The sequence below is a fragment of the Eulemur rufifrons genome, chromosome 3 (genome assembly GCF_041146395.1).
Source record: "Eulemur rufifrons isolate Redbay chromosome 3, OSU_ERuf_1, whole genome shotgun sequence".
NCBI classification, from domain to species: Eukaryota; Metazoa; Chordata; class Mammalia; order Primates; family Lemuridae; genus Eulemur; species Eulemur rufifrons.
This window is the reverse complement of record NC_090985.1, coordinates 1,525,278-1,540,708: the sequence shown is the minus strand read 5'-3', so window position 1 is coordinate 1,540,708 and position 15,431 is coordinate 1,525,278. Positions and strand designations below refer to the sequence as shown.

The 15,431-nt window shown below is 49.6% G+C and overlaps 1 protein-coding gene across 1 annotated transcript in view; it reads right to left on the bottom strand.

Moving 5' to 3' along the window:
• Window positions 1-15,431, bottom strand: part of ARNT2 (aryl hydrocarbon receptor nuclear translocator 2) — a 158,324-nt gene that overhangs the window by 56,411 nt on the left and 86,482 nt on the right. The window contains exons 7-8 of the mRNA XM_069466528.1: window positions 12,172-12,237; window positions 11,764-11,849 (exon numbers count right to left, since the gene is read on the bottom strand). Of these exons, the coding sequence (XP_069322629.1) occupies window positions 11,764-11,849; window positions 12,172-12,237 (152 nt within the window). The remainder of the gene's footprint in view (window positions 1-11,763; window positions 11,850-12,171; window positions 12,238-15,431) is intronic.

Sequence of the window (15,431 nt, the reverse complement as noted above, 5' to 3'; positions counted from 1 at the left end):
AAGACGAGGCAGGAGCGCGGTGCGGGAAGACGAGGGAGGAGCGCGGTGCGGGGAAGACGAGGGAGGAGCGCGGTGCGGGGAAGACGAGGCAGGAGCGCGGTGCGGGGAAGACGAGGGAGGAGCGCGGTGCGGGGAAGACGAGGGAGGAGCGCGGTGCGGGGAAGACGAGGGAGGAGCGCGGTGCGGGGAAGACGAGGCAGGAGCGCGGTGCGGGGAAGACGAGGCAGGAGCGCGGTGCGGGGAAGACGAGGGAGGAGCGCGGTGCGGGGAAGACGAGGCAGGAGCGCGGTGCGGGGAAGACGAGGCAGGAGCGCGGTGCGGGAAGACGAGGCAGGAGCGCGGTGCGAGGAAGACGAGGGAGGAGCGCGGTGCGGGAAGACGAGGCAGGAGCGCGGTGCGGGGAAGACGAGGGAGGAGCGCGGTGCGGGGAAGACGAGGGAGGAGCGCGGTGCGGGGAAGACGAGGGAGGAGCGCGGTGCGGGAAGACGAGGCAGGAGCGCGGTGCGGGGAAGACGAGGGAGGAGCGCGGTGCGGGGAAGACGAGGGAGGAGCGCGGTGCGGGGAAGACGAGGGAGGAGCGCGGTGCGGGAAGACGAGGCAGGAGCGCGGTGCGGGGAAGACGAGGGAGGAGCGCGGTGCGGGAAGACGAGGCAGGAGCGCGGTGCGGGGAAGACCAGGGAGGAGCGCGGTGCGGGGAAGATGAGGAGCAAGCGACGAAACCAGGGAAGCCGACTTGGGGTCTATGTGCAGGGAGGTGGTCACGGAATTTGCTGCAAATGGCAAGCCTGTTTCTTGAAAGATAGACATATTTGCCAGATACATCCACTGATGGCTATCGATCAATTACTATAGATAGATGCTGACAGATAGGTAGATATACAATAAAAATTATCAAGTACCTAAACTCTAAATTCTGGGTGCGAAGCCCAGACAGCGTCCGCGCTCACTGGCGGGGCGGGGAGGCAGTCGGGCGCTGCTCAAGCACAGACGCTGCGCTCATGCCGCTGGGCCGCAGCCCAGCCTCGACGCCCGCCAGCTGTGGCCTTGCCACCCCACCGGTGGCCTGCCCTGCCCCAGTCCTCTGGCCTCTCCCAGCTCTGGGACTCTGCACCCCGTCCCTGGGCACGGCCACCGCCCTGCTGCAGCCTCACCCCTCCCCCGGCTGCCGAGTGAGCGCTCGTCCTCCTGGAGCCTTGGCCCTCAGGCCTAGCTTGCCCTCCTCCTTCGTCAATCCAACTTCCAGAATGATCTTTAGAAACCCTCAGTGACTCTCCCTAGAGTGCAGGGAAGGCTCAGCACACAAGGCCCCACCCCCAGGACCTGACGCACCCCCCTCCGCTGTCTCCCCCACCAGCCGTGATGGATCCCACGTGGCGCCCACACAGCCCGTCTCGCCGGAGAAAGCAGCGCATGATGGTCAGGATGCCGGGAAAGCCTGGCGCTGCCAGCCTGCATGACTACCGCCAGCCGCGGGAGCTGGGCTGACCACTCCATGTGCCAATCCTCCAGTGTCTCCACTGCAAAGTGGAGATGATCGTAGCGACTCACCTCACGGGGTCGCGCAAGTTAAATGGCACAAATGCACACGGAGGGTTTTCCCCTGAGCCTGGCACACAGCAAGCACTTGCCAGTGAAAACCGTAAGCATTACGGCAGCTCCCTCACCCGCATCCACACTCCTTCCGTGTCTGCAGTGCATTTTTTCAACTAGCCAATTCCTACTTCTTTATGTTTACATTTCAGCTCAAATGTCACTTTCTCTCTTTGCCTGCTCGTCTTTCTGCGAGACCTGGCCGTGGAGAGAAGCAGCCCTGGCACTCCCGCGCCCCCCACCTCGGTGCGCGCTTCCCTGCGTGTGCCTCTGCTACTGCTACGACCCTCGGGCGCGGCTCTGCGAGGACCTGCAGGCCGACCGGTCTCCTCCGCTGTGCTGTGAGCTCCGTAAGGGCAGGAACCGTGTCAGACCCACCTTGGCGTCCCAGGACCTGGCAAAGGGCCTGGGTGTGGCGGGAGCTCAGTGCACGTGGAAGGAGACATGGGAGTGACTGTGCCCTGCCTGAGAACCAGAGGCCGGGGGACTTGGCCAAGCAGTGCTCTCCGTCTCGTAAGCTAAGCCTGTGGCTGTGACGTCCTGGTGAGACCCTGAGCAGGAGACCGAGACCCGAGGTACTCGTGCCACGCAGGCAAGGCCGGGGGCGCAGAGAGTAGGGGTCCAGCATCGCCTTGTGAGTTGGTGGCCTCAATACCAACAAGCAGCTTTGGGAGATTTTCAAGTGAAGGAAAACAAACACGGTGTTCAACAAGCAAACCGCAAGAAGTGCACGGCTCTTGTGGATGAGCTCACGGCAAGGCTGAGCTGTCCGGTGAAGTGACAGCACTGGCCTGACCATGGCAGATTCCAGCCAAAACCCCAAAATAACCTCAGGCCTCTGGCATGCTGTGGCCAAGGCTTACTGAAAGTCCAGCAGCAAAGGGAACAAAAGCATCACTTCACCAGTGAGAAATCACACAAGGGGCCAAGAATCCACATGGTCCCAGCGGGAGGTCACCTGCTCTGGGTCACGCTGCCCCTCCCCTGGGTCAGCCCTGGCTCCCCCACGCAGGGGTTAACCAGACGTTCTCCATGGACTGTTGTGTGATGAACCAAGAAATCGGATGCTGGTCACTGGAAAAGAAGGCCTCCGTTCTAGAAACGACTTCTGGCTCAAAGCTGCACGGTGGCCGACCCCTGCAAGTCGGTGACATGCAAGGTGCTGGGCGGTGACAGCAGGGTGGAGGCGACTCACATCTTCAGATTTGCCGTGTGCTTTGCACTCTGCACACATCCACCATGTGTGAAAGGCAACCCTCGTGCGTGGTTTCCAACCGACTGCACAGCTATCAGACAAGGACTGGCTGTTTTTGGAACGCCGCCTTCTCTTGCAGTTACACCCTAGATATTTTAAATGAAACCTATTTAGTACAAACGTTGTGAGGCTAATTGGGAAAGCTGCTGTGTCACAGCAAGGGTTCCTGGAGTATGTCGGAATACGCCGTAACATGTGTGTAACGTGGTCAGCAGGCCCCTGGAGAACCGTGAGCACAACCGACCCGCTCAGGCATCAGCACAGGTGACAGGGTGTCAAAGAGCATGTTTACAAAGCCCTGTTTGCTCCACAAAATCTGCCTCAGCTGCTCAGCTGTAGAGATATTTTTAGCAACTTTGGTGCTCAGAATCTTCATACTTCCTGACCAAGTCACTGTTGTAATTAAGGAGTTCGAGTTTACAAGCAAGCCGGGGCAGTGTTCCTCACGAACCGAGTGAGCGGCTGCTCCGCTGCTCCAATTCCAGGACCTTACGAGGGCAAGGGTGCCGTGACCTCACCACAGCCAGCACATCCGGGCAAGATGGCTGTCTCCACTGTCTTAAGAGATTTCTGGGAAAGTGGCTTCTACAGACGGCTTTGGAAATTCTGGCAAGAAATTCTTTCACGTGCCCATCGGTCTAGGCGGATTATTTCTTTTGTCCAGGCAGGAGCCCCTCTTTCTTTCCTTTCTTGGGTCCGTCCACCCACCCAGTCTTCATGAAACACACACTGTCGGGTCTGCGCTGTGCACTGGGGTGAGACCGTGGACAGAGCACGCCCCTCGCTCTGGGGGATCTGAACAGTAAGTGCAAAACAGTGTTACCTGTGCTAAGAATGCAGTTACCAACCAAGAAACAGCGTAACAATCACAGAACACAGTGGCATCGGCGGCGTTTCCCGCAGGCGTGCCATAGCCATCATGCATGGAGATGGTCCTGCTTCCTAGAACTCTGTCTTCAAAACAACATAACCAACTGAACACAAAACCACACCCAAAAAACAAACAGAAAGACACAACTTCTAAATTCAGTACAAACCATTCAATACAATTGTCTGGAATGCCTCTTTAGAAAATTCAGATTAATTTCTCAAAAATGGCATTTTCTCTGATTATCAAAGTCATGTAAAAGTTTGGAAAATGCAGAAATGAATAGAAAAGAAAAAAGTTTCCAATGATCTAGTATACAGAAACAACAGTGATTCATATTCTATGCATAATTTTTCAATGTATAGGTATACTCGATTAATTTATAATTTAAATATAAAATTGGAATTAAGTCCATATTTTATAGTCTATTATTTTTAATAATCCATACAACTTTTCTTTGCTCTTAAACACCCTTTGAGAGCCTGCCTGTTTAATGGCTGTCCAGTGTTTTATCACACAGATGCCCCGTGCTATTTTTAACCAATTCTCTATCATTAAAATTTAGATTAACTTGAGATTTTCACAATTATAAATAATGCTTGAACACACACTACACATCTGATTAATTCCTTAAAATCAATTCCTAAAAGTGGAATTACTGTATCTTAAAGAACGTACATTTTAAGGCATTTAATACATACTGCCAAATTATTCTATAAAATATTTGTACTAATTTATATTCTCACCAGTAGTACATAAAAGTGTCTACTTTTTTGAACTTTATTAACATTGTTTACTTTGTCTTTTCTATTTTTGTTATTTAATAAGTAAGGGGAGATGATATCAAATTATTTTAATGTATAGTTCTGATTAACAGTGAGGCTGAATTTTTCCCACATGCTTAGTGTGTCTATATATACATTTTTACCACCCTGTTCATATACTTTGCTCATTTCTCTCTATTGAGTTAAAATCTGCCTTCCGGTAACTTTCCTCTTTTGGTCAAAATTGTGCCTCCTGGCACTATCCTAAGTGAGATTAATTCCTCCTTCATATGACACCCCCTCAAATACTTGAAGACAGAACTCATGTCTCACTTTCTCCAAGATAAACACCCTGCCTCCTCCAACCATTTCTCATGTGGAAAAGTTTCAAGGGCCATCACTGAAGACGTGATCAGTAGTGAGTCCTGCCACCCTCACCACCCTGTGCGTGGACACTCACAGTCACGGAGCCACAGGCAACTGTCCCACACGGCTTTGCAGGCTGGACCGTGGGCCGCAGCCTCCTTTCTCCCCGTCACCCACGAGGGCGCTAGTGAGAGTCTTACCTCAGTCCTGGCATTTCTCACGTGATATACGCCTGCAGCTCAAATCAAGTGGTAAGAAAAGGGAACACTTTGAGGCCAGAAGCAGGAAGAGGATTTGCCTGGTATAAAGAGAATGATTAACTAATGCAAATGAAGAGTGCATCAAGAAGAATGAGATGGTCACCTGGGAATGAGGTCCCAAGAGGCAGAATATGGCAGTACTGTTATGGGACCCTACGTGGGTCAGGGGCCTTTCCTTTGTCCCCAGGGCTGACGTCCCTGAGCACTCTCTTGCAGTCGCCTGTGCACCCCCTGAAGGACGGGCCTGCGTCAGGTGCCCCTGAGGGCTTGCTCGGGGATGGCTTCCTCGAGAGCTGCCAGCACAGATGCTCGGAGAACTGAGCCCCATGGGGAATCTCCCTCCCAGCGGTCCACGTCCCTCCACTCTTATTTTCCTCTCCTCAAACAACCTGCTCATGCAAATCTGGCTTCTCAAGGACTTCAAAACCTGACAGGCTCCTGGACCTCAGACACGAGCACCCGCGGCCCCGCCAAGGAACCACTTGGCATTACCGAACGGCACCTGGTTAAATCGTCAGCTTCCGAGAATGCTCTCGCACTCCCTGGGCCGGGCAGTTCCAGAGCATCGGCAAGACTGTTCCTGGACGTGCAAAGCTGAGTCCAGGCTCTGAACACCGTGACAGCGTCACCACCCTATGAGTCCCTGTCCCTGCATCCAGCTGGAGGCCTCTGGAAAACAACATCCTGACAATTTTGTGCATTATGGTCTAAGTAGAAAAATTTTTTCAATGTATATGTATATATGTTAAACTGACATAGATATAGTCATGCATCACATAATGATATTTTGGTCAATGATGAACCACATATACAACGGAGGTCCCATAAGATTATATACCATACTTTTAATGTACCTCTTCTATGTTTAGAAACACAAATACTTAGCATCGTGTTACATTTGCCTACGGTGTTCAGGGCAGGCCCCTGCTCTACATGCTCGTAGCCCAGGAGCAAGAGAGCACACTGTGTAGTCTAGGTGTGTAGACGGCTGTACCTCCCAGGTCTGCAGAAGTACATTCTACAATGTTCGCACAATGACAAAATCTCCTAGCAACACGTCTCAGAAGGTATCCCTGTTGTAGGCAATGCATGCCTGTGCGTGTGTGTGCGTGTGCGTGTGTGCTTCTACATATGTAGAAGCAAGATGACGAGGTCCACATCCTGCCCCCACTATGTGTTCACTCACTGTGTGAGTCTAGGCAGGTTATGTCTCTGACTGTGCCTTAGTTTGCTTGTTTATCACATAAAAATAATACCAGTGCTTATTCCATAGGGCTGTTGTGATAATTAAATGAGTTAATGTACCAAAAATATTTATGATTATGTCTGACACACGGTAAGCATTAAGTGCTTGTTACCATTACCGGGGACATTTAAGAACTGCATTAATGTGCTTACTATATTTGTTGACATAGAAAACTCACTTCTAAAACATTTCAAACAGTATCTAGAAACTGTTTTGCTTCCAAAGCACCCACACTGTGGAGGGCAGGCCTTGCGAGCCGGGTCAGTCTGTCGGGACAGCGCGGCTGCGCTCGCTGTTACATTTGTATCTCAGCAGAGGAAGGCTCGTGGCAGGCGCGTGAGCTGGCTGGAGACGCCGCTTCGACCATTCTCCTAGTATCAGACCCAATCTGTCATTACCGTAAATAACCCAATGCTAACATAACCCATTGTCCAGCATAGGCAATGTTATATATTAAGTTCAAGCTAGTTTATCTTAGAATTCATCATTGTTTTCATTCGCTTTCCAATTGCCAAGAGTCTATGAAATATTTTATTTACTCTAAGCATTAAGATGGCACTGGTATTTCTTCAACGTATACTTTTCTATATACTTGTGTCCCTTTTTATTCAAATATTTGTTTGTTTATGTGAACTGCAGTGGCCCGTGTAGGAATTTACTAAAAGTGTGTATTTTGCAGCTTGATTTGTAACAATTATTATTACTATAGCTGCTTCCTCTGTATGCAATGTTTGTAAATTGATTCAAATTTATTTACCAGGATTTATTATAGTCACTGAAATATACTATTGGTATTTGCTTTTATATTACAAAAATATATGTTGTAGGCCTTCATTAATCAGTAAATCTGTTGGATTTTGTGGCCAGAATATTTTGTGTGCCATGATTTTTTATGATCTGATTTTTTTTTTTTTTTTTTTTTTGAGACAGAGTCTCATTCTGTTGACCGGGCTAGAGTGCTGTGGCGTCAGCCTAGCTCACAGCAACCTCAAACTCCTGGGCTCAAGTGATCCTCCTGCCTCAGCCTCCCGAGTAACTGGGACTACAGGCATGCACCACCACGCCTGGCTAATTTTTTCTATATACATTTTTAGTTGTCCAGATAATTTCTTTCTATTTTTAGTAGAGACAGAGTTTCACTCTTGCTCAGGCTGATCTCCAACTCCTGACCTTGAGTGATCCTCCCGCCTTGGGCTCCCAGAGTGCTAGGATTACAGGCATGAGCCACTGCACCCGGCCTATAATCTGATTTTTAATTTTTATGCTTTAATACAAAAATCTATAGATATTACTATAACAAACACCTTGTATCCAAACACAGATTTTTTTTTCTAGCTTTTTTGAGGTACAATTGTATACAAAAACTGTACATAACAAATGTGTACAATTTGGTGAATCTGGACATATGTATACACTCATGCTACCATTCCTACAACCAAGGAATAAACACATCCACAACACCCAGAAGCTTCCTTTTGTTGCTGTGTTGGTGGTGGGTGTTCTCTGGTTTTGCTTCATCTTTGTTTTTCTCGGTGGTAGGAACACTTAACATGAGTGCTATCTTCCTAACAAATGTTCAGGTTCATAATAACTTATTTTAACTACGGGCACTATGTTGTCCAACAGATCTTTGAGACTTAGTCATCATGTATAACTGTAACTTCTTAAATATACAGATTTAAAACATGTTAACATTCCGCTACATTTACTCTATGTAATTTTTATCTTAAAGAAACAAAAAATACCTCATGTAGTTGGAGGGCTTCCTGGCCCCATTCCGCTTCTTCTCTCCCCAGGGGTAAAAGAGGTTTATGGCTTTAATAATGACCTGCAGGCTCACGACTCCTGCCATGAGCTATCTAACGTGCCATGTGTTTGATCAGCCATCTTGTTGATTGCGCATTTTCATCTTCAGAGTACAGACTTGTGTCTATTTTACCTACTTACTGTGGAAGAGTGATTAGCACACATATTGCAGGCGGCCAACAAGCATGTGTCGAATGAATGGATCCACATTTTTAAACTTTACTGCATGTATCTTTAAACAGTGTTTTCCGAATGCACACAAATGGGCCCCCACACCTTCCTGAGTACCAGGAGCCCCACCAGGTGCTCACAGTGAAAACCCAAAAACAATCCCCCACCCTCATCCCTGGCAGGAGGAGGGCAAAAATAAACATTTTGAAATATGTGCAGAGCACTCTCCATAACAAAGAGCTACTCCCCAGGCAGTTAGGAATCCCAGCCCAAGGGAGGAGGAGCCAGGAAACACTTGCGAAGGTCACAGCCCCAGACCCAGGTCGGCTGAAAGACTGAGATTTAATCATAAGGTCACCAACACTTCCCTTCCCCCACTCCCATCACCACACCAACAGGCGTCACCGTGTGATGACAGTGGGTCACAGCTGAAGAGGGGCCAGGCACAGACTCTGTTTAACAAGCAGCTCTTTGGGAACCCAAAGGCAGGAGGGTAGAAAACCAAGGATATGAAGGGCATTTATAGCCTCTGCACCTACAGCCACAACACATTCAACAGAGCCCAACTCCTAGCAAGATTAACACAAAACCTCACACTAAAGGCCTATTTAACCTCATTCCCTACCAGCTGATGCATCATGTTTGAATTTCAACAAAGAATTACAAGGCATGCTAACAGGCAAGAAAAAACAGTCGGAAGAGACAAAGTAAGCATCAGAACTCAGCTGTGACATTGATTTTGAAATGGCTAGACAGTGAATTTAAAATAACTGCGATTAATAAGTTAAAAGCTTTAATGAAGAAAAAGACAATATGTAAGGACAAATGGATAATGTAAGCAAAGAGATGGAAACTCTAAGAAAGGATTAAAAGGAAATACTAGAAATCAAAAACAGTGTGACAGAAATGAAGAATGCCTTTAATAGACTCATCAGTAGACTGAACACAGTCAAGGAAAGGATCAGTGAACTTGAAGATATGTCAATTGGAAACTTCCCAAACTGAAATGCAAAGAGAAAAAAACAATGAAAACGAATATAAAAAAAAAAAGAACAAAACAAAAACTCTGGTACAATTTCAAAAGATATAATATGTGTGTAATTGGAATACCAAAAGATGAAAAAAGAGAAAATGGAGAAGAAATATTTAAAAAAATATATCCAAGAATTTTCCAAAATTAATGACAGACACCAAACCACAGATCTAAGAAGTTCACAGAATACCAAGCAGCATAAATAAATTTAGAATTCTATATCAAGTGAAATTATCCTTCAAATGTGAAGAAGAAATAAAGACTTTCCACAAAAAAACAAAAACAGAGAATTCATCACCAGTAAAGCTGTCTTGCAAGAAATATTAAAGTAAGTTCCTCAGGAAGATCAACATGGCGTAGGTCACTCAGATCTCCATACAGAAAGGAAGAGTGATCTAATAGGCATCTGTTTGTTCAAAGGAATAACAATAACAGTGCATTGGGCGACGACAGCATATGGACAAGTGAAATGAATGAGAGCAACAGTGTAAGAGTATAAGGTGTCTGTACTACCCATGACATGGTATAATATTATTTGAGCATAGATTTATATTAGTTGTAAAGGTAAACTTCAAACTTACAGCAAATAATAAAAATATTTCAAAAGAAATATAATTGATATACTGAGAGAAAAGAAAATGAAGTCATATAAAATGCTCAATGAAAACTAGAGAAGGCAAAAGAGGGGGCAAAGAAATAAAGAATAAGTGCAATGAATAGAAAACATGGTAGCCATTAATCAAACTATCTCAATAGTCATATTAGATGTGAATGGTCTAAATATATCAATTAAAAGACAGATTGTTAGAGTGGATTAAAAGACTAGATTCAACTATATGTTGTCTACAAGAAACTCTTTAAATATAAAGAAACAGTTATAAGTAAAAGAATAGAGAAAGATATACCATGCTAACAATAATAAAAAAAAAGCTCGAGAAGTGATATTAATTTCAAACAAAGCAGAATTCAGAGCAGGGAAAACTGTCAGTATGAAGAGGTACATTACACAAAGGGGTCAATGCTCCCAGATGACTTAACAATCCTTAACACGTATGTACCAAAAACAGAGCCTCAAAACATGTGAGGCAAGAACTAATAGAACTATAAAGAGATACAGACAAAAGCATTATTATAATTGGAAACTTCAACATTCCTCTTTCAGTAATTGATACGTCAAGCAGGGAAAACTCAACATGGACATAGTTGCCCTTAACAGCACTATCAGTCACCTTGATCTAATTGGCATTTAAAAAACAGTTCATCCAATAGTGGAATACAGTGTCCTCAAGCTGACATTCAGCATTCACTGAGATATACCACATTCTGGGCCATAAAGTGTAAACAGAAGGTTTAATATTGTATATATCCTTTTGTTTAAGAACAGGTTTATTGAGATATAATTCACATACCACAAAATTCACCATCTTAAAGTGTACAATTCAGTAGTTTTTAGTATATTTACCTCATTGTGCAATTATTGCCACTATCCAATTTTAGAACACTCATGTCACCCCACAGAGAAACACTGTACCCAGCAGCAGCCACCCCTCATTCTCCCTCCGTGGACCACCCGGAAACCACACACCTACTTTCTGTCTTGGTGGATCTGCCTATTCTGGACATGTCACATAAACAAAATCATATAGCACGTGGCCTTGTGTGTCTGGTCTCTTTCACTTAGCATGACATTCTCAAGGTTTGCCCATATTATGGCCTGTGCCAATACCGCATTTACTTTCACGGCTGAATAATATTCCTTTATATGAATACACCACATCTTATCCCTTCATCTGTTGGTGTACAAGTGAGCTGTGTCCACTTTTTGGCCATTATGAATAATTCTGCTATGAATATTCATGTACAAATTTCTTTGTGTACCTATGTTTTCAATTCTCGAGTGTATCGCTAGGAGTGAAAATTGCTGAATCAGATGGTAGCTTTGTGTCTAACACGTAGAGGAACTGCCAGACTGTGTTTGGCGACACTATTTCTCGTTCGCACAGCGTGTGAGGGCTCCAGCTTCTCTGCATTCTCACCAACGCTGGTTATCACCTGTCCTTTATTGTAACCAACCTAGTGAGTGTGAGAGATACTCACTGCGCTGCTCTAATGGCTTGGGTATGATTATCATTTCAAATTGCCACTCTCACTCCACCGAGTGCTCTGGTGACAGAACCTAGCAATGAGTCGCTAAGGCTCAAATCACCTTTGCAGAACTAGCTCTTTTTAGAAACCTTTGTTTCAAGTAGCAGGACTGTTTCCAATTACAAAGATCATTATCTTCTAACTATAAAAGAAAATAAGAATATTTTCCTGCCTCTTCCCATAAGACTACATCTCTGACAGGTACCACGGTCAGGTGTGAGCAGCACCCAGCCTCGGACACAGGCGCGGGTCCACCTACCTGCCGGCGGCCAGGCCTTGATGTAGCCCGTGCAGTGGACGACGGCATACTGGGCTTCTCCCTCCTTCACGGGGCCGAGACCGTTCCTACGGAAGGAACATTTATGAAGCTATTTTTGTCACGCGAGGGTGAAGCAAGGATGCTGCGACTCCTTTGGCATCTAGGCCACTAAGCTCTCTGGTCTGCTTTGTGGTTTTGAATCCTGACTTACCACCATCCTGTCTTCCCTCCTCCCACACGGTCTGAAAGCCCCAAATAAATTCCACCCTCCTCCCCATTCTCATCTGGGCCGCAGCCACCCCACCTGTGGGTCCCTGGGTCCTCCCTGCACTTGGCGCCCTCCCCGAGTGGGGCTCCCTGGCTGTCTGCCAGTGCAGTCCCACGCACACACCAGAAAGGGGCACTGACCTGAACCTTTTCCTCATGGTGGTGATTCTGTTCAGAGGAAGGTGGTCCAAAGGGGCATTTCCACACCTAAGGTTTGATAAGTGTGTTAGCAAGAGTGAAGACCAGGCAGGTTTATATGACACACAGCGCCGCAGCTGAGCACACGGGCCTTAACTGACGCGTGCACGTTCGTGCAGGGGGGACCAATGGCCAGTCTCCCTCCATGGTGCGAAGCAGGCTTGTGCGCCTCTGAATTTTTATTGCCCAAAGAAAGGAGAGTACGACCCACGTAGAAATACACACTGGAACGGGGCAGGGCCCAGCCCAGCAGCCGGAGACCGACAGAAGGACTCTAGGAGAACCCGGCTGTGCTCGGTCTTGCGGATCATTTCAGTGGAACTGGGTGGCTTTCGGGAAACAAGTGGGTGATGACAGCAATCGTGTCCCCTCCGGCCTGAGCAGAGACACCAACTCAAAACACATGTTGCCGCTGAAGAACAGTAGCCTCTCCTTGGGCGTCAGCATCACAGCTGTGGAGATTCCCCACGTCCCCTGCACGGCTCTGGCGCCAGGAAGAACCAGGCCGGGAGCCCTGGTGGCAGAGGAGAGGGTGGGGCAGGATCACAAGTCTAGAATCAGCTCTTTCTGCGGGTTCCTCCAGGGAGGCAGGGGACGCGAGGCACCACACGGCACACTCGGGAGGACCTCTCCCGCCTCCCTTCTCAGCCCTTCAGACACTGAGCGTGTGAAGCCGGCACCTCGGCGGCTCTGACTGCTGTGTGGTACACGCCCACCCTTTCGGCCGTCTCCATTTCCCAACTGCATCGCAAGTAACATCTTAGATGTCTTAATTCTCAATACAGCAAAGATACGAGTCCTACCACCCAGCACTAGTGTGGTTTGCACAGCAGGCTCAGCCACGACACTGTGCCCAGGGACGTGGGCGTGGCCCTCTGCCCCTGCTGCCAGACCGTGCCCAGAGCCTGGAGCAGAAGGTTCCAGCAGCTCTTAGCAGATGGCAGTGCTGCCCACCTCTCAGATAAATCCAGATAACGTGGGCCCGGCACTTCTAAAAGCAACCTGAAGGATGTCCCTAGAAAGCCACCAGGGCGGTGGGGGTGGGGTGGGGGGGGACTGCCTGGAGTTGGCTGATGAGGCAGTGACAATGGCATTGCAGGTCACTAGTAAAAACGGTACATGATGACGCTTCCAGTCGATTTATTCCTAAGGGAGTGACTTAGGTGACACAATTCAGAATTCATACTGCCGGTGCTCCACCAAACGCCCACCAGGCCAGGATGGGCATTTACTGTGTCACCAAAGCACTGCAGGACGGAGCTGCTGTGACTGACTCTATTAATTGGCGGCATTTTGTCCCTGGGTGGACGCTGATGCCAAAGGAGCAAAAAAATCACTGCAGCAGCCTCCTCACTCCCACCCTTCCCTTCCCCGCAGGTTTGCTCTCCGCACAGCACCGGAGCAACTTGTTCTCAAAAAAAAAAAACGAAAGTAAAGAAAGGAAAAAAAAGGAAAAATGTCACTCAGAACATGTAACTGACAATCCTGCTGCCAGCCTGCCCTGCCGCTGAGCAGGGTGGGGACAGGCAGTCCGGGGGACCCAGTCCTCCGTCCACGCGGCCCGCAGTCCGGGGGACCCAGTCCTCCGTTCACACAGCCTGCAGCACCATCCTGCAGCCCGAGGCAGGGGCGGAGGGGGTTTCAACTGTGCTTCCTGGGAGAATCCCAGATGCCCAGCCTGGAGAGAGCCGCCCAGGGGAAAGAGCAGCCATGCTCAGCCCCCTGCGGGGCCATTTCCCATGAAGGGCAGCACAGGGCTCTGCCGCGCTGCGGGCCCAGCGGGAGTGGGAGGGGCAGGTCTCCCCTCAGCACGGCAGCCTCGGTGGTCTGCGGGGGATTAACCAGCCTCTCGGTTAAGATGTTGTCTAACAAAGTGTAGTTGCTTTAAAAGATTACTTCAAGTGAGGGAAGTGTGTCCTTATTGCAAAGCATCTGTTGTCTGGAACTTCCTGGTACGAACAGAGGCCTGGGCAGCAAGTCATGGTCCCTGGCAAAGGATGAGGCGGGAGTGACATCGGCGGTTGTCCCCCTGCATCCGGTGATCGGTCCCCAGGCCTCACGTCTAGGCCTCAGCAGCAGCTTCTGGCAGTGGATCCCTCCTTCCTTCCAGAAGCATCCCTCGCCTTCTCTCGCTCCCCTCCCGCCTGCCTCGGCCCCCGTGCTGGCTCTTCCCGCCTCCCCGAGGCAGGCGCGCCCGGGGCCCAGCCCGCTGACCCTCCCGTTCCGCACCCTCCTCCCAGGTGAGCTCGCACGACCCTGTCTCCAGGCTTTAGATACCGATCCTATCACCAGTGCCGAGTCCGGCTCCAGCCCCAGCCCCTCCCTTGGATTCCACAATGACACGTCCACCCGACACGTCCACCCGACACGTCCACCTGTCTGCACGTCCAGCCGTCAGATAGGCATCTGGGTCTTAACATTCCCGACTCCAAACCAGCTCCCCCGACCAGCTCCCCCGCAGGAAATGGCGACTGCGCTTCCGCAGTCCAGCGGCAAAGCCTCAGACTCCTGTCTTCCCCCCACGCCCGCCTGCAGCCCGGCTCTGCCTCTGCGGTCGGTCGCGGGGCCTGGGCGCCGTCTACCTCAGCCGCTGTCACCGCGTTCTCGCCGCCACTCCTGCCGCAGCCTCCTCACTCCCACCCCGTCCTGCCCGGCAGGCTCACTCTCTGCACAGCAGAGCAGTTTTCTAAAAGCGCCGTTCAGAACATGTAACTCTCACAGTCAAACTCCAGCGACCTCCCATCTCATCCGGAGTGAACGCTGCAGTCTAGTGAAGTCAGCGAGACCCGACACCTCCTGCCGGCCACCTCGCCCCGAGCATTCCTGCCCCCGTGCCCCCTCCCTCTGCTTTGGAGACAGTGACCGCTCTTCACTGCCCGAACACGCCGACGACATTCCTGCCCCAGGGCCTCGCACCTGCGACTCCTCCAGCGGGTGCTGGGCATTCCCAGCCGCTCCCTTGCCTCGTCCACTTCCTCCCTTCCCGCCTCTGCTCAGAAGTCACCTTGTCACCCAGGCCTCCCCCACCACCCTCCGTCTGCGACACCTGCTACTTCCGACTCCTCTCGCATGTTCTGTTTGGCCTCCACAGCGCTCACCACCGCCCGACGCCCATACCGTCACCTGGTGCTTTGGGTGTCGTGTGTCCCCCCACGGACATGAAGTCCCAGGAGGGCAGGGACCTTGTCTGGTTTCGCACCAAC